Raw genomic sequence first — 23197 nt, forward strand, 5'->3', positions numbered from 1 at the left:
AAGCCAAGTATTGGTTCCAGTTTACACCATAATAACCCATAGTATTGGTGCCAGTTTATGCAGTAATAGCCCCTAGTATTGGTGCCAGTTTATGCAGTAACAGCCCCTAGTATTGGTGCAAGTATATGCAGTAATAGCCCCTAGTATTGGTGCCAGTTTATGCAGTAACAGCCCCTAGTATTGGTGCAAGTATATGCAGTAACAGCCCCTAGTATTGGTGCCAGTTTGTGCAGTAAAAGCCCCTAGTATTGTTGCCAGTTTATGAAGTAATTGCCCCTAGTATTGGTGCCAGTTTACGCAGTAATAGCCCCTAGTATTGGCAGCAGTTTATGCAGTAATAACCCCTAGTAGTGGTGAAAGTTTATGCAGTAATAGCCCCTAGTATTGGTCCCAGTTTATGCAGTAATAGCCCCTAGTATTGGTCCCAGAGTATGCAGAAATAGCCCCTAGTATTGGTTCCAGTTTACGCAGTAATAACCCCTAGTAGTGGTGCCAGTTTATGCAGTAATAGCCCCTAGTATTGGTGCCAGTTTATGCAGTAATAACCCCTAGTACTGGTGCCAGTTTACGCAGTAATAAAGCCAAGTATTGGTTCCAGTTTACACCATAATAACCCATAGTATTGGTGCCAGTTTATGCAGTAATAGCCCCTAGTATTGGTGCCAGTTTATGCAGTAACAGCCCCTAGTATTGGTGCAAGTATATGCAGTAATAGCCCCTAGTATTGTTGCCAGTTTATGAAGTAATTGCCCCTAGTATTGGTGCCAGTTTGCGCAGTAATATCCCCTAGTATTGGCAGCAGTTTATGCAGTAATAACCCCTAGTAGTGGTGAAAGTTTATGCAGTAATAGCCCCTAGTATTGGTCCCAGTTTATGCAGTAATAGCCCCTAGTATTGGTCCCAGTTTATGCAGAAATAGCCCCTAGTATTGGTTCCAGTTTACGCAGTAATAACCCCTAGTAGTGGTGCCAGTTTATGCAGTAATAGCCCCTAGTATTGGTGCCAGTTTACGCAGTAATAACCTCTAGTATTGGTGCCAGTTTACGCAGTAATAAAGCCAAGTATTGGTTCCAGTTTACACCATAATAACCCCTAGTATTGGTGCCAGTTTATGCAGTAATAGCCCCTAGTATGGGTGCCAATTTATGCAGTAATAGTCCCTAGTATTGGTACCAGTTTATGCAGTAATAGCCCATAGTATTGGTGCCAGTTTATGCAGTAATAGCCCCCAGTACTGTTGCCAGTTTATGCAGTAATCACCCCTAGTATTGGTGTCAGTTTACGCAGTAATAGCTCCTAGTATTGGTCCCAGTGTACACAGTAATATCTCCTAGTATTGGCACCAATTTATGCAGTAATAACCCCTAGTAGTGGTGCCAGTTTATGCAGTAATAGCCCCTAGTATTGGTCCCAGTTTATTCAGTAATAGCCCCTAGTATTGGTCCCAGTTTATGCATAAATAGCTCCTAGTATTGGTTCCACTTTACGCAATAATAACCCCTAGTAGTGGTGCCAGTTTATGCAGTAATAGCCCATCGTATTGGTGCCAGTTTACTCAGTAATAAAGCCTAGTATTGGTTCCAGTTTACAACATAATAACCCCTAGAATTGGGCCAGTTTATGCAGTAATAAAGCCAAGTATTGGTTCCAGTTTACACTGTAATAACCCCTAGTATTGGTGCCAGTTTATGCAGTAATAGCCCCTAGTATTGGTTCCAGTTTATACAGTTAGAGTCCCTAGTATTGGTGCCAGTTTATGCAGTAGCAGCCCCTAGTATTGGTGCCAGTTTATGCAGTAATAGCCCCTAGTATTTGTGCTAGTTTATGCAGTAATAACCCCTAGTAATGGTGCCAGTTTATGCAGTAACAGCCCCTAGTATTGGTGCCAGTTTATGCAGTAATAGCCCCTAGTAATGGTGCCAGTTTATGCAGTAATAGCCCCTAGTATTGGTGCCAATTTACACAGTAATAGCTCCTAGTATTGATGCCAGTTTACGCAGTAATAAAGCCTAGTATTGGTGCCAGTTTACACAGTAATAAAGCCTCATATTGGTACCAGTTTACGTAGTAATAAAGCCTAGTATTGGTGCCAGTTTACACAGTAATAGCTCCTAGTATTGGTGCCAGTTTACGCAGTAATAAATCCTAGTATTGACGCCATGCTGTCAGCGCGGAGGAGGTAGGGAAGAATAGTGTGACCTGCCAACCACAGTGATGAAAGTGTTAAGGCCAGCTGCGACAGTGGCAGCAGTCTTAACATTTTTATCAACTTCATGGAGGATCTTTATGATTTCCCCGCGGGTCTCCTGATGCGCTACAGTACTGCGCACCTCTCCATCCAGGACTCGTTCCCTCCTCCCCACACCCCGTGGCGACACTAAGGGCAAGGCTGCTACAGGGCACCTCTCCATTCGAGATTTGTTGCCTCCGCCACACACCGTGGCTAAACTAAGGGGGAAGGCTGCTACAATGCTCCTCTCCATCTGGGACTCATGTCCCTACAGCAGGGGTGCTCAACCTTTTTAGGAGTGAGGGAAACTTTAGCGGGTTGGTAACCGGTCGCCGCTACAATGAGCGGAGCGAGCAGATGACAGGTCCGTGTCCACTCAGCATATGCAGAGCAGACACGGACACAGCCCACTCTACTCTATGGGCCCTCTGATCGGATCTAAAAGACAGAAAGGGATGGATCCCCTTTGTTTTTTTTAAATTGGATTGGAGATAGGCGGGTGTAAACGGACAGAAGTCAGTTTATACCTGCCACTCTATACAGGTGAATGGAGGGTCCGATTGGGTCCACCCGAAAAACAGACAGGCGGACCCGATCGGACCGAGCGTATGAAAGAGGCCTAAGGCTGCTTTCACACGGATGCACTGTGGTTTACCTGCACCTCAACTGACCTCAATATTCACTTCTTCCCCAGGATGACTCATCAGCTGTCAGCGGGCTTACCCACTGACAGATGAATGTAAACAAAAGAATGCCTACAATAGAAAATTTAGAAACAAAGAGTGTAGGGTCGTTCCCCCAATCCGTACCAGGCCCTTCAGGTCTGGTATGGATTTTAAGAGAAACCCCACATCAAAGTTTTTCTTCCCCCTAAAATCACACCTCTCAACTGTCCCTGATTTCGTGGGACTGTCCCTGGTGTTTAACAAAGTTCCTCTCTCCCTCCCTCTTTCCTCCTCATTTGTCCCTCATTTTGGTTTTAGCTATATAGTTGTATATAAAATGCACTTCTTATGTTTCAAAATGTGTTTCCCAGTGCTAAACCTTTCATCCAATTTATAAATTGCTGCATGCCTACATATTTTTGCTTAGGTATCCCTCATTCCCATTTCAGAAAGTTGGGAGGTATGCTAAAATCCATACCAGACCCTTATCCGAGGAAAGGGGGAGACGAACGAGCACCCTTTCACTTCCTGAACCATACCAGGCCACATGCCCTCAACATGGGGAGGTGCTTTGGGGCAGTAGGGGTCCCCCCCAACCAAGTCATTTTGTCCCCATGTTGATGGAGGCAAAGGCCTTTTCCCCACAACCCTGGGTAATGGTTGTGGGGGTCTTCAGGTGGGGGGGCTTATCAGAATCTGGGCTAAACTATTAGGGCCAGTCCACACTATGAATCGCTCAGGAACCTGTTGTGCGTTCCTGTGCAATTTCCATGTAATCCAGATTCAGTGCGATTTCAGACCATTTATTTGAATTTGGCTGAAATTGCGCCCAGACCACACCGAAAGAAGCGTATGCACTACTTTACAAAACGCACAGCAACTGGATCGCATGTTTCTTCTGTACCACATGATCGGAATGTTTCCTCTTTTAAGTTTTTGGATTTGTCTGCATCAATTACTTTGGAGAAATTATACTCTGAATCCCATTGGGGTTCATGTGGAGTTGCACAAAGCACCTTACACCATGGGGACAAGTTTTTTTTATCCAGTACAAGCAAGGAATTCCACTATAGATACCTTTCAGGCTGTAATTGAGGAGGAATTCATAGCACTTAAATAACGTAGCTCAACCACTAGATGAATGAATATTTCTAATAAAGAAAGACACAAGACAGGCCATACAGCAGTTAAAAGAAAATAAATGGGTAATTATAAAAGAAGCAGATTTGGGAGGGATGGGTTTCAGTGGTGGTAATGACCAATGATCAATATAGGTCTGAGGCTATTAGACAACTCAGTGATATTGACACTTGCCCAATAATCCCACAAAAATCTTTCAATAGAACCTCTTTAAACATCTACAGATGGGTAAAAATATGGGAGTCTTATCCTCTAAAACCCCAAGATTCATAGGGTAGAGTGCCCTTTGCAGGGACCACCTATTGTAGCTGGAAATGGCTTCTTATCGGAGCGTTTGGGAGAATGTGTAGATCAGCATCTTCAGCCTTTGGTCCAAGGACTGCCTGGTTACATTAGGGACACTAGTACAGTTCTATCCCATATCACATCGGTTAAATGGGTGTAAACCTATGTGTGTCATCATGTCTCTCATTTAAAGTCCCAACTCCTTCTCAATTTCAACTTATGTACTGTATGGGCCACTTTGGATGTTAGGGCACTTTATTCTTCGTTCCCTTACAGCGCTGGACTACAGGCAATTCAGTAGCACCTTTGGCATTACAGCTCTGATTCTCTAGAACAGCCTTTTTCAACCAGGGTGCCCAGGCAACCTGGCGTGCCTTAAGGCTTCTTCAGGGGTGCCTTGGCAAAATGCCTAAAAATTGATCAGAACTTGTATACAAGCCAGCAGGTGGAGGAAGCCTGACTTTTAGTTACACAAAGCCACAGGTTTTCATTATGCATTATGACCTTCTAGACACTGGCATCCTAATAACCAATGATGTAATCGTGTTGATAGGGAGGATGTCTGTCGCCTCCATGGCATCCTTGTTTGACCCTTCTCTGCCTCTCTCCCTCAGCACTGGGGTCACATTAGCTGACTAGATGAAGAGATAAGAGAAACATTGGAATACTAGTCAGTACTAGTGTGCAAAAGTGAATTTGCTTTGGAAGAAAAAATCACCTCTAACGTTGGGTGTCCTACATGTGTAGATGTTGCTGCATTATATAAAACTATTCGACTCATTTTTTGCATTTTAGAATATGGTGCCTTGAGACTGTCCATAATTTTAAAAGGTGCCTTGAGATTCTCGATCATTTTAAAGGGTGCCTTGAGATTCTCGATCATTTTAAAGGGTGCCTTGACTCAAAAAAGGTTGAGAAACACTGCTCTAGAAGTACAGGAGTTTATTATATTGAGTGTTGAATTCTTATTAACTCATAATTATTTTTTGTTTAACTACGGCCCTCCAGCTGTTGCAGAACTACACATCCCATGAGGCATTGTAAAATTCTGACATTCACAGACTTGACTAGGCATGATGGGAATTGTAGTTCCTGAACAACTGGAGGGCCATAGTTTGAAGACCCCTGGTGTATACTATGTCCAGCGTTGTGGGGCATCGATGGGTGCCAGATTTTCACCATCAATGGTGAACCTTTACACGGGCTGGTGGAAGGAATGTTTTTTGTTCTCCCCCAGCAATTGTTTTGCTAGACAGATTGTTTGGTATGGTTGCCACATTGGTGACCTCCTGATGGTGTGGGATGGTGACACTGTAGGTTTGCATGAATTCTGTGAGTATCTTAAATACAACCAGCTAAATCTATATTTTTCAAATGTGCACAAAATTTCTAGTATTAACTTCCCTGACATCACACTGCAGGGTGATTCTACCACAAGCAGTGTTTCAACATGTACCTACAGAAAATCATGCTCCAGCAATACAACATTGTTTCCAACTAGTTGTCATCCATCCCACACACCATCAATGCCATCCCTTAAGGCAGGGGTGGGGAACCTATGGTTTGGGGGCCGTATGCGGCCCCCGAAGTCATCTGGTCCGGCCCCCCATGCAGCTGAATCTGTGTCTCTCAGCTGATCTGTCAGAATGGAGCCGATGCTTCCTGTATAGTTCCTGCTCCGTTATGACAGTCTGAGTGAGTCACAGGCGGAGTGATATCAAATGCACTCCGCCTGTGACCAATACAGGAAACATCACCTCTTCCTCCAGCGTGGCGCTGCTACACTTCTCCTAGCCAGCATTTCCCGCCAGCAGCACACACAGCAGTACCAGCCAGAGCTAGCAGTACCAGCCAGAACCAGCAGTACCAGCCAGAGCCAGCAGTACTCACAGCAGTACCAGCAGTACACACAGCAGTACTAGCTTTAACCAGCAGTACCCACAGCAGAACCAGCAGTACTAGCCAGAGCCAGCAGTACCAGCCAGAGCCAGCAGTACCAGCCATAGTCATCAGTACCTACAACAGTACCATCCAGCAGTACCTACAGCACAGTACCAGCCAGCAGTACCCACAGCAATACTAGCCAGCAGTACATGCCAGCAGTAACAGCCTGAGCCAGCAGTACCCGCCAGCAGTACCCACAGCACAGTACCAGCCATCAGTACCAGCCTGAGTCAGCAGTACCCACAGCAGTACCAGCCAGCAATACCCACAGCAGTATCAGCCTGAGCCAGCAGTACCATCCAGCAGTACTCACAGCACAGTACAAGCCAGCAGTACCAGCCTGAGCCAGCAGTATCCACAGCAGTACCAGCCAGCTGTACCCACCAGCAGTACCAGCCAGCTATACCCACCAGCAGTAGCTGCCAGGATTTCTTTTCAAAACTTACCACCACAAAAAAGTCGTCTGCGCTCCAGACTGACTGATGAAAACCTGGAAAACCTGTTGCGAGTAGCAACATCATCAATACCAGCTAACATCACACACCTCACCAAAGAGCAGTTGCAGCCATCACATTAGGGGTGAGTTAATTAAATGTTTGACCAAATATAACAGGCTAATTTTTAAGGTGATAATTTTGTACGGCCCCCGAATGGTTTTATAAATACCCAAATGGCCCTTGGCAGAAAAAAGGTTCCCCACCCCTGCCTTAAGGGGAATTTATTTGAGCTAGATGTAATGGTTCAACAGACTCAGCCTTTAAATAGGAATTTAGGGTTATTCATCATCGCCTACTATACATCAAGGACTAGAAAGAGCTCTGATGAAGAATAGAGAGGAATTGCTAGTAGACACACCCAGGAATAGAAAAGGCAAAAGAGCCAAACCACATACTATCAGAAACAATGTAACAGGCCAACCCATTACCTTTGTAACTACATTTCTCCAAGAATATCAACAGATAACTAAAACAATAAAAAGGAATTTGCCTATATTATACACAAACAAAGGTTTAAATTGGATATTGCAAGCAGGCTGTCGCTTTTTATTCGAAGAACACCCACATTAGGAAATGCTTTATCACCTAGTATTTTCTCGTCCAAACAATGCCAGCCCACCTGACTGGCAAACCCTGGGAACTATCCTTGTAATATTAAGACTTGTACTGTCATTTGAGTGTACCAGGCAAAACTTTTTTTGCCACAGCTACGGGTGAGGAGTTTACCATACAATAATATGTCAACTGTGGCACAAATTTGTAGTTTATCTGATTATTTGTATATCATGCAAACCTACAATATGTGGGTTGTACCACACATCCCTTGAGAACCCGAATAAAGGGAACACTACTGTGACACAAATAATCTAAATGTTAAATATATTTCAAATACAAAACGTCAATTTAGGAATGCCATCAGGGTGGTCTTCCCTTCTTTCATTTTAGAGGAATAGAACGGCTGTCTCACGCACCTAGAAGAGGTGATAGGGAGAGAAGGTTACTGGGGAGAGAGGCATGGTGGATTTTTAAACTCAATTCCATGTCACCTCAGGGGCAGTGGCGGCTGGTGCTCCATGGGCCGGGGGGGGGGGGAGGGGACAGACAGACTGCACCATACACCCCCCCCCCCCGGACCACACCAGGCTGCACACAGTAAACATAGCATTACAGTACAGGACCCACAGCATAGCATGACATGACAGTACAGTACATGACCCCCCCCCCCTGGCTCACTCACCCATGTGCAGCAGGCGAACGGCGACAGCGGCTTCTTCCCCGTATTCTGTGTCTCCTCCTCCCTCCTCCTCCATGCCCAATGGCATGGCTTCTCCTTTCAGCCAATCGGGAAATGGGTCTCAGAACCCGCTTCCTGACTGGCCAGGAGGAGGATCCGTCTAACAGTAGCGAACTTTCATTCACTATTGTCACACAACTGGGTGGGTTCGGGCGCAGTGCTCTGCGCCCCGAGCCCACCCTTTTTTAGCCTAATAGAGCCTCTGGCTCTAATCACATGGCTAAAAAAAAAAAAAGCCCCATTGAAGTCAATGCGTCTGGCGCCCTGCATGTAGATTAGGGAGCCGGATGCATGGATAGGGGGGGGGGGCGGTGCCCCTGCGCCCCATATTCACCAGCCGCCACTGCTCAGGGGTTAAACGTGAGATGGGCTCTAGATCTGCACCTACAATAAATTGTCCCTCTCCGGTATCTCCCCCCTCTCCTGGTCTCTTCATAACTTTTATTATCACTCTCACTAACTTTTTTCCCCCTATGTATACTATTATTGTGTAGTTTGTGAATATTAGTGGTGTACACATGGGACTCCCTAGTGTATGCTATAATTTATTTTGCCTTTTGTCAATTGTCTACAACCAATCAGGACAATTAATGGGTAGAGCCTGTGATATGTAGAGCCACTATATATTTCAAAGTTTTGTGTCTAAATGTAGTTATGACTAAGGCCTTAAAGGCTGAAACGCGTCAACAGATCTTATCAGCAGTTGTGTACTGCGGTTTTTGAATAAAGGTGAAGTTTTTTTTCAGAGCTACTACTGGTGTGCGGATCATCTTTCTATATACCACACGATCGTCCAGGGAAACTCACTGCATTTGTGACCTGCATTTGAGGTGTCATTAATTTACCACTGACACCCAGTGCAGATCACAGGTGCACTGCGTTTTAAATGCAGTGCGGGAAATGTACAGGGAATGCAGGTTTCCCACACAATGTAATAGTAAGTTATTTTATATAGATATACAGTATCTCACAAAAGTGAGTACACCCCTCACATTTTTGTAAATATTTTATTATATCTTTTCATGTGACAACACTGAAGAAATGACACTTTGCTACAATGTAAAGTAGTGAGTATACAGCTTGTATAACAGTGTAAATTTGCTGTCCCCTCAAAATAAGTCAACAGCCATTAATGTCTAAACCGCTGGCAACAAAAGTGAGTACACCCCTAAGTTAAAATGTCCAAATGGTGCCCAATTAGCCATTTTCCCTCCCCGGTGTCATGTGACTCGCTAGTGTTACAAGGTCTCAGGTGTGAATGGGGAGCAGGTGTGTAAAATTTGGTGTTATCGCTTTTATTCTCTCATACTGGAAGTTCAACATGGCACCTCATGGCAAAGAACTCTCTGAGGATCTGAAAATAAGAATTGTTGCTCTACATAAAGATGGCCTAGGCTATAAGAAGATTGCCAAGACCCTGAAACTGAGCTGCAGCACCACGGTCAAGACCATACAGCAGTTTAACAGGACAGGTTCCACACAGAACAGGCCTCGCCATGGTCGACCAAAGAAGTTGAGTGCACGTGCTCAGCATCATATCCAGAGGTTGTCTTTGTGAAATAGACGTATAAGTGCTTCAGACAAGAAAGAATGACCGCACTTCTGATGGATTTTCAAGGAAAGGAGTATCTTTATTCCACATCAACCAAATGGCAGGTACAGGTACACACTGTGATTGCAGGACAATTAGGTGGACGCGTTTCACGACTGGATATGTCGCTTATTCATCACCAAATTCATTCTGGATGTGCACCGGCCATATATACCCCCCATACATGCAGCTGACAACAATTAAATTCATCAAACTAGTTGTTCCTCCCATCGGTCAGCTGTTGGGAATCCATGGCCGGATTACACAGGCAGAATGACCCCAGCAAATACAAACTTGAACACACTTGTGAAAAAAACATTTTACATTTTCATATATATATAAATAAAATAAGTATTCTAATAATAAAGTGTTGAAGTAAAAAATAATCAAGAATGAAAAGCAATCCAAAATAGACAACATAATCAATATTAGTGATGCATTTTATCATATATCATATCTGATATGTGTATATCTAATATAGATAAAAAGAAAAATATGTGTGGAAAGCTTTATAAAAGTGACTTTGAAGATGAAAATAGTGATAATTATCAAAATAAGAAGTAAAAGTGTATATTGATAAAATAATTTTTTGTTATGTGTAAAGTGTCACAAAAAAATCTTGAGTTTTGAAAAATCAATTTGGCCGATGTTTTTTTTAAAAATTATGTGTGAATAAAAGAATAATAAGGTGTATATCAGAAAGGGAGTCACGTGGAAGCATCTCCTCTCCGTATTTCCTGCCCAATAGTCATATGTGAAACAATATAATAGTGTAAAAAATGAGAAACAGAGGAAAAATTAATTCCTGCATAAATTGTCGTGTGTATGTCTCATGAAACACATATGGGTGAAAAACACTACTAAAAATATATCTGTAAAAATACATGAGAAAAAATTCTCTCGCATATGTAGTCCATGCATTTTTGGGAAGCAAAAATAATGATCTCGGTATGTAGACAAACACACCTAGTTCACGGTATCCAATATGATATGTGGAAAGGATACATGGTGCATAATGATAAAGCCAGTGTTCCTTTAAATTGCAATATGTATCAATTTAAATGTTACATTAATATATCATGACGACACATTGCTACATTAAGAACAATACAAACACTGTTATGCACTTGCTTTTTCATGGACTGAAATTTCCTATATAGTGTTAAAAACCAAATTCTCTCTCTGTATGAAAACCTTCGAAGAAGGCCCTCAAACAAGAGAAAAATTTTTTTTTTTTTTTTTTTCTTTGGGAAGAAAAAAAAGGAATACAAAACAAACACAAGAACGGGTATGGTTGACTATATATCCATTAGCTGAATCTATCTAGATATGGTTTTCCATTTAGTGTTGGAATAATCAACCATAATGTAAAAAGCCCGATCTTTTAAAATCGGCCAATGTATGGGCAAATGTGGGAATTAGTCTCATCTAACTCAATCTGAGGCAAAAATTGTATACATATTATATCTTCGCTATCGATGCTGACATAACCCACAATTCCCAATGAGCAGGGGAAGAAAAGTTTGGAAACGAACCTCCAATATGTTATTTTAATCTGTATTTTAATATTTTAATATTAAGGATCCGTGACAATAAAGATGACCTGGGAACTTTGTGAAATAGACGTATAAGTGCTGCCAGCATTGCTGTAGAGGGTGAAGGAGTGGGGGGTCAGCCTGTCAGTGTTCAGACCATACGCCGCACACTGCATCAAATTGGTCTGCATGACTGTCGTCCTAGAAGAAAGCCTCTTCTAAACATGATGCACAAGAAAGCCCACAAACAGTTTGCTGAAGACAAGCAGACTAAGGACATGGATTACTGGAACCATGTCCTGAGGTCTGATGAGACCAAGATAAACATGTTTGGTTCAGATGGTGTCACGCGTGTGGCAGATACCAGGTGAGGAGTACATAGACAAGTGTGTCTTGCCTACAGTCAAGCATGGTGGTGGGAGTGTCATGGTCTGGGGCTGCATGAGTGCTGCCAGCACTGGTGAGCTACAGTCCATTGCGGGAACCATGAATGCCAACATGTACTGTGACATACTGAAGCAGAGCATGATCCCCTACCTTTGGAGACTGGGCCACAGGGCAGTATTCCAACATGATAACAACCCCAAACACACCTCCAAGACGACCACTGCCTTGGTAAAGAAGCTGAGGGTAAAGGTGATGGACTGGCCAAGCATGTCTCCAGACCTAAACCCTATTGAGCATCTGTGAGGCATCCTCAAAGGGAAGGTGGAGGAGCACAAGGTCTCTAACATCCACCAGCTCCGTGATGTCATCATGGAGGAGTGGAAGAGGACTCCAATGGCAACTTGTGAAGCTCTCGTGAACTCCATGCCCAAGAGGATTAAGGCAGTGCTGGAAAATAATGGTGGCCAGACAAAATATTGACACTTTGGGCCCAATTTGGACATTGTCACTTAGGGGTGTACTCACTTTTGTTGCCAGCAGTTTAGACATTAATGGCTGTGTGTTGAGTTATTTTGAGGGGATAGCAAATTTACACTGTTATACAAGCTGTACACTCACTACTTTACATTGTAGCAAAGTGTCATTTCTTCAGTGTTGTCACATGAAAAGATATAATAAAATATTTACAAAAATGTGAAGGGTGTACTCACTTTTGTGAGATACTGTATGTAGATCATCTTTTTTTTATGGTTAGCCTTTAAAGTTTGTATACATTTTCATAATTTGGACCAAAAATATAGTGTTTTACTATAGTGACTTTTTCTCTTTTTTATAGAGAAGTCCTGAAGACTGTGACCTTACAGAGGGCCCTGTAGCAGAAATTCCACCTATAAGTCTGAGAGTGAGAGAGAAACGTAAGCATACAATCACATCATTTTATTTTCCTTTTTCTTAAAATAACAGCTTCTACTGGCATATACTGATTCATCCTGGCTACTGGTAAAATGCAACCCATTGGAATACATACAACCGTCCATAATTCAGAATGCATTGTATTCTCAGCAACACACTGTAGGCTAAGTCCAACAACATGTAGCCAATAATCTCATAGATCTCTCAAGGTATCAGACCTTGAGTTGAGGGTTGAGACAAACCATTTAGCCCATCGAACACTCTTCTCCCCCCAGGTGCTGTCTAAAGATGTCTGTGTTCTTCTTCATCTAAAGCAGGGGTCTCCAAACTTTCTAAATAACGGGCCAGTTTACTCTCCTTCATAGTTTAGGGGGGCCGGACTGTGGCCAATGGCACTGTTAGTGAGAGGAATAGTGCGCCATCATTGGTGTCAGTGTGAGGAATAGTGCCCCATCATAGGTGTCAGTGGGAGAAATAGTGCCCATCATTGGTGTCAGTGGGAGGAATAGTGCCCCATCATAGGTGTCAGTGGGAGAAATAGTGCTCCATCATAGGTATTAGTGGAAGGAATAGTGCGCCATCATTGGTGTCAGCGGGAGGAATAGTGCCCCATCATAGGTGTCAGTGGGAGAAATAGTGCCCATCATAGGTGTCAGTGGGAGAAATAGTGCTCCATCATAGGTATTAGTGGGAGGAATAGTGCGCCATCATTGGTGTCAGCAGGAGGAATAGTGCCCCATCATAGGTGTCAGTGGGAGAAATAGTGCCCATCATTGGTGTCAGTGGGAGGAATAGTGCCCCATCATAGGTGTCAGTGGGAGAAATAGTGCTCCATCATAGGTATTAGTGGGAGGAATAGTGCGCCATCATTGGGGTCAGCAGGAGGAATAGTGCCCCATCATAGGTGTCAGTGGGAGAAATAGTGCCCATCATTGGTATCAGTGAGAGGAATAGTGCCCCATCATAGGTGTCAGTGGGAGGAATAGTGCCCATCATTGGTGTCAGTGGGAGGAAAAGTGCCCCATCATATGTGTCAGTGGGAGGAATTGTGCTCCACCATAGGTATTTTATGGGAGGAATAGTGCCCCATCATTGATGTCAGTGGAAGAAAGAGTGCACCACCATTTATTTTAGTTGGAGGAATAGTGTCCAATCGTTGGTTTCAGTGATGGAAATAGTGTCCCATAGTTGGCATCAGTAAGGGGAATAGTGCCCTATTGTAGGTGTCAGTGGCAGAAACTATGCCCCACTGTTGCTGGCTGAAGGGAATAGTGCCCCAAGGGGTGGATAAAAGCAAGCAAAGAGCTGCATCTAGCCCCCGAGCCGCAGTTTGGAAACCACTGATCTAGAGAGTAGGCACCCTACACTGTCCCTATATCTCAGCTCAAGCTTCATCATGGTCCTTGGCATCTTTGGCCTTTTTCAAGGTTCAATGCATTCAGCCATCCTGATTGAAGTAACTACCACCCATGTGCAAGACAGCTAATTCATCCTCCTCCTCCTCCTCCCCCCCCCCCCCCCCACACACACACACACACAGCTCAGTGTATATCTTGAAGATTGTTGTGAACAGTTGGATAAGGAGAAAAAATAAACTTCCCACTCACAAATTATTGTTTGAAAGATAATGTTAGATACCCAACGACATGAGATGATACATGACACACTGCCTGGGGGGTTAAACGCATATGAACCAGACCCTGCCACTATTGCTTATGCCTTAGATATGTGGCTCCAGTACACCTTCCATATGTATGGGAACAGAAATGTTAGTGCCCAGGGGTATGTAATGTGCCAATGTGTGCACAACAAACACCTAAAAGAAGGCAGAGTTCTCAACGCCAAATGGAAAGTAGTCTAGAGGCAACTATGCTGTAAGGGGGTTCTTTGGGTGTTTGTATACAGCTTTTTATAACTGTGTTCTTATACCTATTGCTGTGTGTATATACAGTATGTAATCATATTGGGTTTTTGTTTTCTCCTAGATAAAGGAATTACACTATTAGCAATTATGATCTTGGTGGGAGACAGTTTACATAACTTTGCAGACGGGATGGTGATTGGTTCGGCATTTTCCTCCTCCACTGAGACTGGTGTAGCCACAACCATTGCAATCCTTTGTCATGAGATCCCCCATGAAATGGGTATGTATGTCCTGTCTGTAATGTCTGAGTTGTACCACTATGAATTATTTTCTTCACCCCCTCCAGAATCATAACTCTTCTGAACATTTGTTATTTAGTAAATATATTCATTAAAAAAATGATTTATAGGTAGTGTAACAGATCCCCAATACTTGGACCAAGTATTCCTGTCTTAGGTCTCCAGAATCTCACGTGATGCAGTGACCTGGCCCCTCAATTCCCCCCAAACATCAGCCTAAGCTCGATGAAGGGTAAAACAAAAGAAACTTTATTTAACAACTCACTTCCAATATATAAAGTCTCATGTGTTTGATTTCATTATCATATGCAAATGTAATTGTATACAGAACATAGTGAACATACCTCGGCCATTTGGAAAGAGACAATAGGTGAATGAGGCCTGTAACATTGATCTTAGTCTCAGGGTCTGTATCTTGGGGTGACATGGATTTGAGTCCAAAGTAACACTATTCCCATGGTCATCCAGCATATACCCCCACACAGAGGTACACTCCCCTACAAGCCAGGACCCATAGTCTGTGGGCAGGAGTCTGGCCTCCACACACCTCCAGTAGCCTGTGGCGAACGTCCCAGCAAATGGGCGTTCGTCACATATCTCCCTCCTCCTGGGGAGACTAACCAGACCCCAGACCTCCAACTGGTTTGGTCTGTGTTAGTCTGATGTCTTTTGCCAGGCTGTACCATGCTCGAGGGCATCCTGCCCTACATCCCAATTAAAATATATGGGGTCTTCCTGGGCAAGGCACCAGCTATAATCCACTCCAGAGACATTCCATGGTTGCTGGAGGGGCAAAATCAGGGTGGCATGGGCCCCCATACTAGGGGGTTGGGGATCTGGGCCGATTGCCCAGCATCTCTGAAATCCAGGGGTGGAGGCCACGGCCCCATCCACCCCTTCCATGCCAAAAGCTGCATGGACTGGTGGGCAGATACCAGTGGGGTTCCGCTGGGTAGGCACTCAGCTGCTGGGACAAGGGACCTGCAATCGCCTCTCCCGCTAATGCTGGCTGGTCCTGGGTAGTGGGCATGACCATCTCCACCCCCAGTGCTGTTGGCTGCTGCTGGGACGAGGGACCTACAATCGCCTCTCCCGGTAATGCTGGCTGGTGCTGGGTAGTGGGCACGACCATCTCCACCCCCAGTGCTGTTGGCTGCTGGTGGGATGAGGGACCTACAATCGCCTCTCCCACTAATGCTGGCTGGTCCTGGGTAGAGGGCACGACCATCTCCACCCCCAGTGCTGTTGGCTGCTGGTGGGATGAGGGACCTACAATCGCCTCTCCCGCTAATGCTGGCTGGTCCTGGGTAGAGGGCAAGACCATCTCCACCCCCAGTGCTGTTGGCTGCTGGTGGGACGAGGGACCTACAATCGCCTCTCCTGCTAATGCTGGCTGGTCCTGGATAGTGGGCACGATCATCTCCACCCCCAGTGCTGTTGGCTGCTGGGACGAGGGACCTACAATCGCCTCTCCCGGTACTGCTGGCTGGTCCTGGGTAGTGGGCATGACCATCTCCACCCCCAGTGCTTTTGGCTGCTGCTGGGACGAGGGACCTACAATCGCCTCTCCCGGTAATGCTGGCTGGTGCTGGGTAGTGGGCACGACCATCTCCACCCCCAGTGCTGTTGGCTGCTGGTGGGATGAGGGACCTACAATCGCCTCTCCCGCTAATGCTGGCTGGTCCTGGGTAGTGGGCACGACCATCTCTACTCCCAGTGCTGTTGGCTGCTGCTGGGACGAGGGACCTACAATCTCCTCTCCCGGTCCCGCTGGCTGATCCTGGGTAGTGGGCAGGACAATCTCCACCCCCAGTGCTGTTGGCTGCTGGTGGGACGAAGGACCTACAATCGCCTCTCCCGCTAATGCTGGCTGGTCCTGGGTAATGGACACGACCATCTCCACACCCAGTGCTGTTGGCTGCTGCTGGACCAAGTCTAGGAGGTGATGGTAGTCCTGTTCCAACCCCCACTCGATGATAACTAGGTAGAGGAGGTCTAGTCTCAGCTCCATCAACAACTGGACTGGTAGCATACTTCTCCGGTAATAATAAATTGCCCAGAACCGCGACATCGCAGGACTGCCAAAATCATCCTCCTCCTCCATGGCCTTCCACAACAGGCCTGGGCCATCATAGCCCCCCCCCCCCCCCCTGGTTGAATGCCTTCTGCCAACCAAGGGTCTCGTACCACCATAGTGCCCGGTACGAGTCATCCAGCATAATTTCTCTCTGGACCAGGCACTCAAGGTGCCTTTCCCACTGCGTCAAGGGTTGTTCTCCCAGGATAAACATCCGTTGGCTCACTTGTTCCTGCCAGCATTGCGCTGTACTTGGAAGCTTCTCTTTCCGCCGAAGCTGTGCTATCTCCATGGACTCCTGCCAGAGTTCTTGCATTACATATTTTCTCCAGTTCCCCTTGTCCTTGGCTGACATATGGCCCTGTTCCTTTGCCAGTATGTCTTGTAGTCTCCGTATTTCTGTCTTAGGTCTCCAGAATCTCACGTGATGCAGTGACCTGGCCCCTCAATTCCCCCCAAACATCAGCCTAAGCTCGATGAAGGGTAAAACAAAAGACACTTTATTCAACAACTTACTTCCAATATATACAGTCTCATGTGTTTGATTTCATTATCATATGCAACTGTAATTGTATACAGAACATAGTGAACATACCTTGGCCACCTGGAAAGAGACAATAGGTGAATGAGACTGCAACATTATCATAATTAACTCAACAAACAACAAGCCCCCAAAACAAAGCCGAATACCAGTGGCGGCCCGTGCATAGGGGGCGCCAGGGCGCCGCCCCCCTACCCCTAAAAAAGAGGAAAAAAAAAACGAACAAATAAAGTTGTACAAAAAAAAATTGGGTTCGCCGGCCTCGCCTGAAGGAACTGGTGGCTAGGGGGGGGGGTGGGGTTACGTCCCAGAAGAGGCGCCGATTGGCTGCCTTCTGGGGGGTAACCTGGGCGCAAGTCTTTGCGATTGGACACCCCCACTTTCTGATATCCTGGCTGTGATTGGTCCAGTCTACAGCCTGGACCAATCATCATCCAGGATATCGCTGACATCGCAATGGGGGCGGTGCCGGTGCGTGCGTCAGTCACTCACCGTCACCGCCGCTCAGAGAAGAGGAGAGGCCGCCCGCCGGTTCCCGCCACCGAGACGAGGGAGAAGGACCCGCCGCAGAAGAGGAGGAAGAAGCTGAGCCGCAATGCAATCATTGGGGTACAATGCTGTGGCACTCTGCAATCATTGGGGTACAATGCTGTGGCGTACTCTGCAATCATTGGGGACAATGCTGTGGCGCTCTGCAGTGATTGGGGACAATGCTGTGGCGCTCTGCAGTGATTGGGGACAATGCTGTGGCGCTCTGCATTGAAAGGGGCTCGCACGCTGAACTCTGCATTGATGGGGGCACGGAACAGTTGCATTGAGGGGGGCACGCACGCTGAACTCTGCACAGTGTTTATTGCATTGAAGGGGCACAGCACAGTTGCATTGAAGGGGGCATGCACGCTTAACTCTGCATTGTTGGGGCACAGCACAGAGTTCATTGCATTGAAGGGGGCACAGCACAGTGTTTATTGCATTGAAGGGGGCACAGCACAGTGTTTATTGTATTGAAGGGGGCACAGCACAGTGCTCATTGCATTGAAGGGGGCACAGCACATTGTTCATTGCATTGAAGGGGGCACAGCACAGTTGCATTGAAGGGGGCACGCACACTGAACTCTGCATTGTGGGGGCACAGCACAGTGTTTATTGCATTGAAGGGGGCACAGCACAGTGTTTATTGCATTGAAGGGGGCATAGCACAGTGTTCATTGCATTGAAGGGGGCACAGAACAGTGTTTATTGCATTGAAGGGGGCACAGCACAGTGTTCATTGCATTGAACATTGAAGGGGGCACAGCACAGTGTTTATTGCATTGAAGGGGGCACAGCACAGTGTTTATTGCATTGAAGGGGGCACAGCACAGTGTTTATTGCATTGAAGGGGGCACAGCACAGAGTTTTTTTTGCATTGAAGGGGGCATGCACGCTGAACTCTGCATTGTTGGGGCACAGTGTTCATTGCATTGAAGGGGGCACAGAACAGTGTTTATTGCATTGAAGGGGGCACAGCACAGTATTTATTGCATTGAAGGGGGCATAGCACAGTGTTCATTGCATTGAAGGGGACACAGCACATTGTTCATTGCATTGAAGGGGGCACAGCACAGTGTTCATTGCATTGAAGGGGGGCACAGCACAGTTGCATTGAAGGGGGCATGCACGCTGAACTCTGCATTGTGGGGGCACAGCACAGTGTTTATTGCATTGAAGGGGGCATAGCACAGTGTTCATTGCATTGAAGGGGGCACAGCACAGTGTTCATTGCATTGAAGGGGGCACGCATGCTGAACTCTGCATTGAAGGGGGCATGTACGCTGGTCACTGCATTGAAAGGGGGCATATACCATCTCCTGTACCCAGGGGCGTAACTACAGGGGTTGCAGGGGTTGCAATCGCTACCGGGCCCCATGCTCCAGGGGGCCCGGTAGCAAACCAGTGGGTGAACTTCTAGGATCTCAAAGGTCACACTTGCGACCGGGCCCTGGCATTTCACCACTGTGGGGAGGCCCCAAGATTGCAGGAAGGCCCACTGCAGAACTTGTGAAAGGATCCTGATGCGGGACCATAATAAAAGGCCATGCAATGAGAGTAAAGAGCCCCAGGATTAGTGGGAAGAGCCCCGGGCTTGAAGGGAAGGGCCCCGGCCAGGGGTCTGGGGGGCCCTTCATGGTTTCTTGCATCGGGGCCCTGAAGGTTCTAGTTACGCCTCTGCCTGTACCATGACCTGTGACATGCCTATACCATATCTGTGCCATGCCTATACCATCTCCTGTACCATCACCTGTGCCATGCCTGTACCATGACTTCAAAGTCACGCAATTTTTTACTGCGTTTTTTGACGCGAAGCAATACCTATTACATTTTTCTTTTTGCGCCCCCCCCCCCCCCAAAAAAAATTTTGAGCACCAGCCGCCACTGCCGAATACTTATTCCTAGAAGTGTAACTACAAAACCACCTCTAGACAGATGAAAGTAGAAGACGTAGGCTTGTAGACTGCCTGTCTCCGTTTTCAAAATACCTTATGATAAGTGTCAATACACATCCCCACTGTAGATAATGGCTGAGTTTGACATCGTTAGCATCTCTTTAGTCTCTCATTGTGTGGAGAAGTCCACTGCTGTAACAGGCAGCTTTAGGCCTGTAACATTGATCTTAGTCTCAGAGTCTGTATCTTGGGGTGACATGGATTTGAGTCCAAAGTAACACTATTCCCATGGTCCTCCAGCACATACCCCCGCACAGAGGTGCACTCCCTTACAAGCCAGGGCCCATAGTCAGTGGGCAGGAGTCTGGCCTCCACACACCTCCAGTAGCCTGTGGCAAAAGTCCCAGCAAATGGGCGTTCGTCACAAAAGGCTATTGCTAAACCACAATGCAGGCAATTCCAGAGCCAATACTGTTTAGTGCACTAAGGATTGTGCTCAGCACAGAGGATTACAGCACAGGAGAGTTGGGCCTGCCAACAAAGAGTTTAAGCGTAACTTCGCTTTTGTTGAGAAAAAAACATTCCCCTCTGGGTGATCTCTGTACATTACAAGGATTATAACAAACTGCGGCGATTCCTACCTTTTGTTATTCTGGAGAAATCCCTGTGTGTTTGTCTGTGTCCATGTAGTAAGTGAGTCTAATGGGAGTGGTTTCATAATCATCAACCAGCTGTGCACCTGCAGGGCTCTAATGAGGAAATCTGCTTGGCCTGCATCCCTTTAGATGTGTTCCTATTGGGAGTATCTCACCAAAAATGACATTTTTGTTGCAGGAGATGCCAGAAATCTGACTTGTATCTTAGGCAGACTTCTGGGAAAATTGGTGAGCCAATCAGACAAGCAGGAAATGATGTTTCTGGGGTGTGGTCAGTATACATTCTGTGTACAAAACAGCTCCAGGTAGCCATATTGCATTGCATTTTCAGAAAATTACAGCGGCTACAGATTGAAAAGGAAAGGTCATTGTTAATAACATTCAATTACAATATGACTTGTGTCACAATTGTACACTCAAACTTCTTTTTTTACTTTATTTGCTATATTTTTTGCCCACAAAAAGTGGAATTACTCTTTAAGTTTACATATGGGAAAGTTAGAGTTGCAGGCAGCATTACAGGGAGGTTTAGTGTTAGGCTTACAGGAGGGAATACTGTTAGAGTTACAGGAGGGATTAGATTAGGCTCCTTTCACACTCCATCGGCTGACTCCGTGCTGCTCAGTGGGGGATCGATCCGCCGATCCCCACTGAGCAGGCGGATGACAGCTCCCTCTCCGCTCTGTATGCGAAGAGGGAGGTGTCAGAGCCCCATGCATCTCTATGGGGAATCGGATGAGAGCGGACCGCCTGTCCGCTCTCATCCGATCCGATCCCCTGGAAAATATGGTTTCCATCCGTCCGGATTTCACGGACAGGATCAGATGCGGATGGCAGTGGGTGTCAGCAGACATGTCTCCGCTGACATCTGCTGCCCCATTGGGATGCATGGAGGATCCGATCAGATCCGCCTAAAAAACTGACAGGAGGATCTGATCGGATCGTTCGTGTGAAAGGAGCCTCAGTGTTAGGGTTACAGGAGAGATTCGTGTTAGGGTTACAAGAGGGATTCGATTAGTGTTAGGGTTACAGGAGGGATTATTGTTAGGGTTACAGAGAGGGATCAGTGTTAGGGCTACAGGAGAGACTAGTGTTAGGGTTACAGGAGGGATTAGTGTTAGGGTTACGGGACAGATTAATGTTAGGGTTACAGAGAGGGATTAGTGTTAGGGCTACAGGAGAGATTAGTGTTAGAGTTACAGGAGGGATTAGTGTTAGGGTTATAGGAGGGAATAGTGTTAGGGGTTACAGGAGGGATTCGATTAGTGTTAGGGTTACGGAAGGGATTAATGTTAGAGTTACAGGGAGGGATTATTGTTAGGGTTACAGGAAGGATTAGTGTTGGTCACAGGGAGGGTTAGTGTCAGGGTTATGGCAGAAATTTGTGTTAGGGTTACAGGAGGGATTAGTGTTAGGGTTACAGGAGGGATTAATGTTAGGGTTACAGGGAGGGATTAGTGTTAAGGCTACAGGAGAGATTAGTGTTAGAGTTACAGGAGGGATTACTGTTAGGGTTATAGGAGGGAATAGTGTTAGGGGTTACAGGAGGGATTAGATTAGTGTTAGGGTTACAGGAGTGATTAGTGTTAGGGTTACAGGAAGGATTCATTTTGGTCACAGGGAGGGTTAGTGTTAGGGTTACAGCAGGAATTTGTGTTAGGGTTACAGAGAGGAATTAGGGGTAGGGTTACAGGGAGGGTTTAGTGTTAGGGTTACAGGGAGGGTAAGTGTTGGGATTACAGGGGGGATTAGTGCTGGTTATAGGGAGGGTTAGTGTCATGGTTACAGGAGGAAATAGTGTTAGGGTTACAGGAGGGATTAGTGTTAAGAAACAGGAGGAATTCGTGTTAGGGTTACAGGAGGGATTAGTGTTAGGGTTACAGGAGGGATCAGTGTTAGGGTTACAGAAGGGATTAGTGTTAGGGTTACAGGAGGGATTAGTGTTAGGGTTACAGGAGGAAATAGTGTTAGGGTTACAGGGAGGGATTAGTATTAAGGTACAGGAGGGATTAGTGTTAAGGTTACCAGAGGGATTAGTGTTGGGGTTACAGGAGGGATTAAAATTAGGGTTACAGGAGGGATTAGAGTTAGAGTTACAGGAGGGATTAGTGTTAGGGTTACATGGAGGGATTAGTATTAGGGTACAGGAGGGATTAGTGTTAGGGTTAACAGAGGGCTTAGTGTTGGGGTTACAGGAGGGATTAGAGTTAGAGTTACAGGAGGGATTAGTGTTAGGGTTACAGGAGGGATTAGAGTTAGAGTTACAGGAGGGATTAGTGTTAGGGTTACATGGAGGGATTAGTATTAGGGTACAGGAGGGATTAGTGTTAGGGTTACAGAAGGGATTAGTGTTAGGGTTACAGAAGGGATTAGTGTTAGGGTTCAGGGAGCGTTAGAGTTAGGGTTACAGGGAGGGTTAGTGTTAGGGTTACAGGGAGGGTTAATTTTAAGGTTACAGAAAGGGTTAGGGTTACGTGGAGAATTAGGGTTGGTATGACAAGTAGGGTCAGGGTTAGAATAACAAAAGTAATTAGTGTTAGGATAGCAAGAAAGATTAGTGTTAGGTTTAGGCGGAGGATTGATTTTATGGATAAACAGAGGTTTACATAGAGGAGTAGCGTTAGAGTCAGGATTACAGGGAGGAGTAGGATTTACCGTACCTTTATCTATGTAGTGTAAGGACCTACCTGATTGCAATCAAATTGAAAGTGTTTAGGTCTGACCTCATATTATATGGTTTTGGTAAATCTAAAGGAAAATTGTACAAGTTATTTGTATAATGTATGGCCAGCATAAGTGTAGCATAGGAGTTAGGATTACAGTGAGGGTTAGTGATAGTGTTAGTGTAATGTGT

General features: G+C 45.8%; 1 protein-coding gene across 1 annotated transcript in view; it reads left to right on the forward strand.

Moving 5' to 3' along the window:
• The window catches only part of SLC39A12 (solute carrier family 39 member 12), an 88780-nt gene that overhangs the window by 55020 nt on the left and 10563 nt on the right, over positions 1 to 23197 (forward strand). Inside the window, exons 9-10 of the mRNA XM_082258806.1 lie at positions 12404 to 12482; positions 14466 to 14624. Of these exons, the coding sequence (XP_082114932.1) occupies positions 12404 to 12482; positions 14466 to 14624 (238 nt within the window). The remainder of the gene's footprint in view (positions 1 to 12403; positions 12483 to 14465; positions 14625 to 23197) is intronic.

The sequence above is a fragment of the Pelophylax lessonae genome, assembly GCF_965119305.1.
Source record: "Pelophylax lessonae genome assembly, chromosome: 5".
NCBI classification, from domain to species: domain Eukaryota; kingdom Metazoa; phylum Chordata; class Amphibia; order Anura; family Ranidae; genus Pelophylax; species Pelophylax lessonae.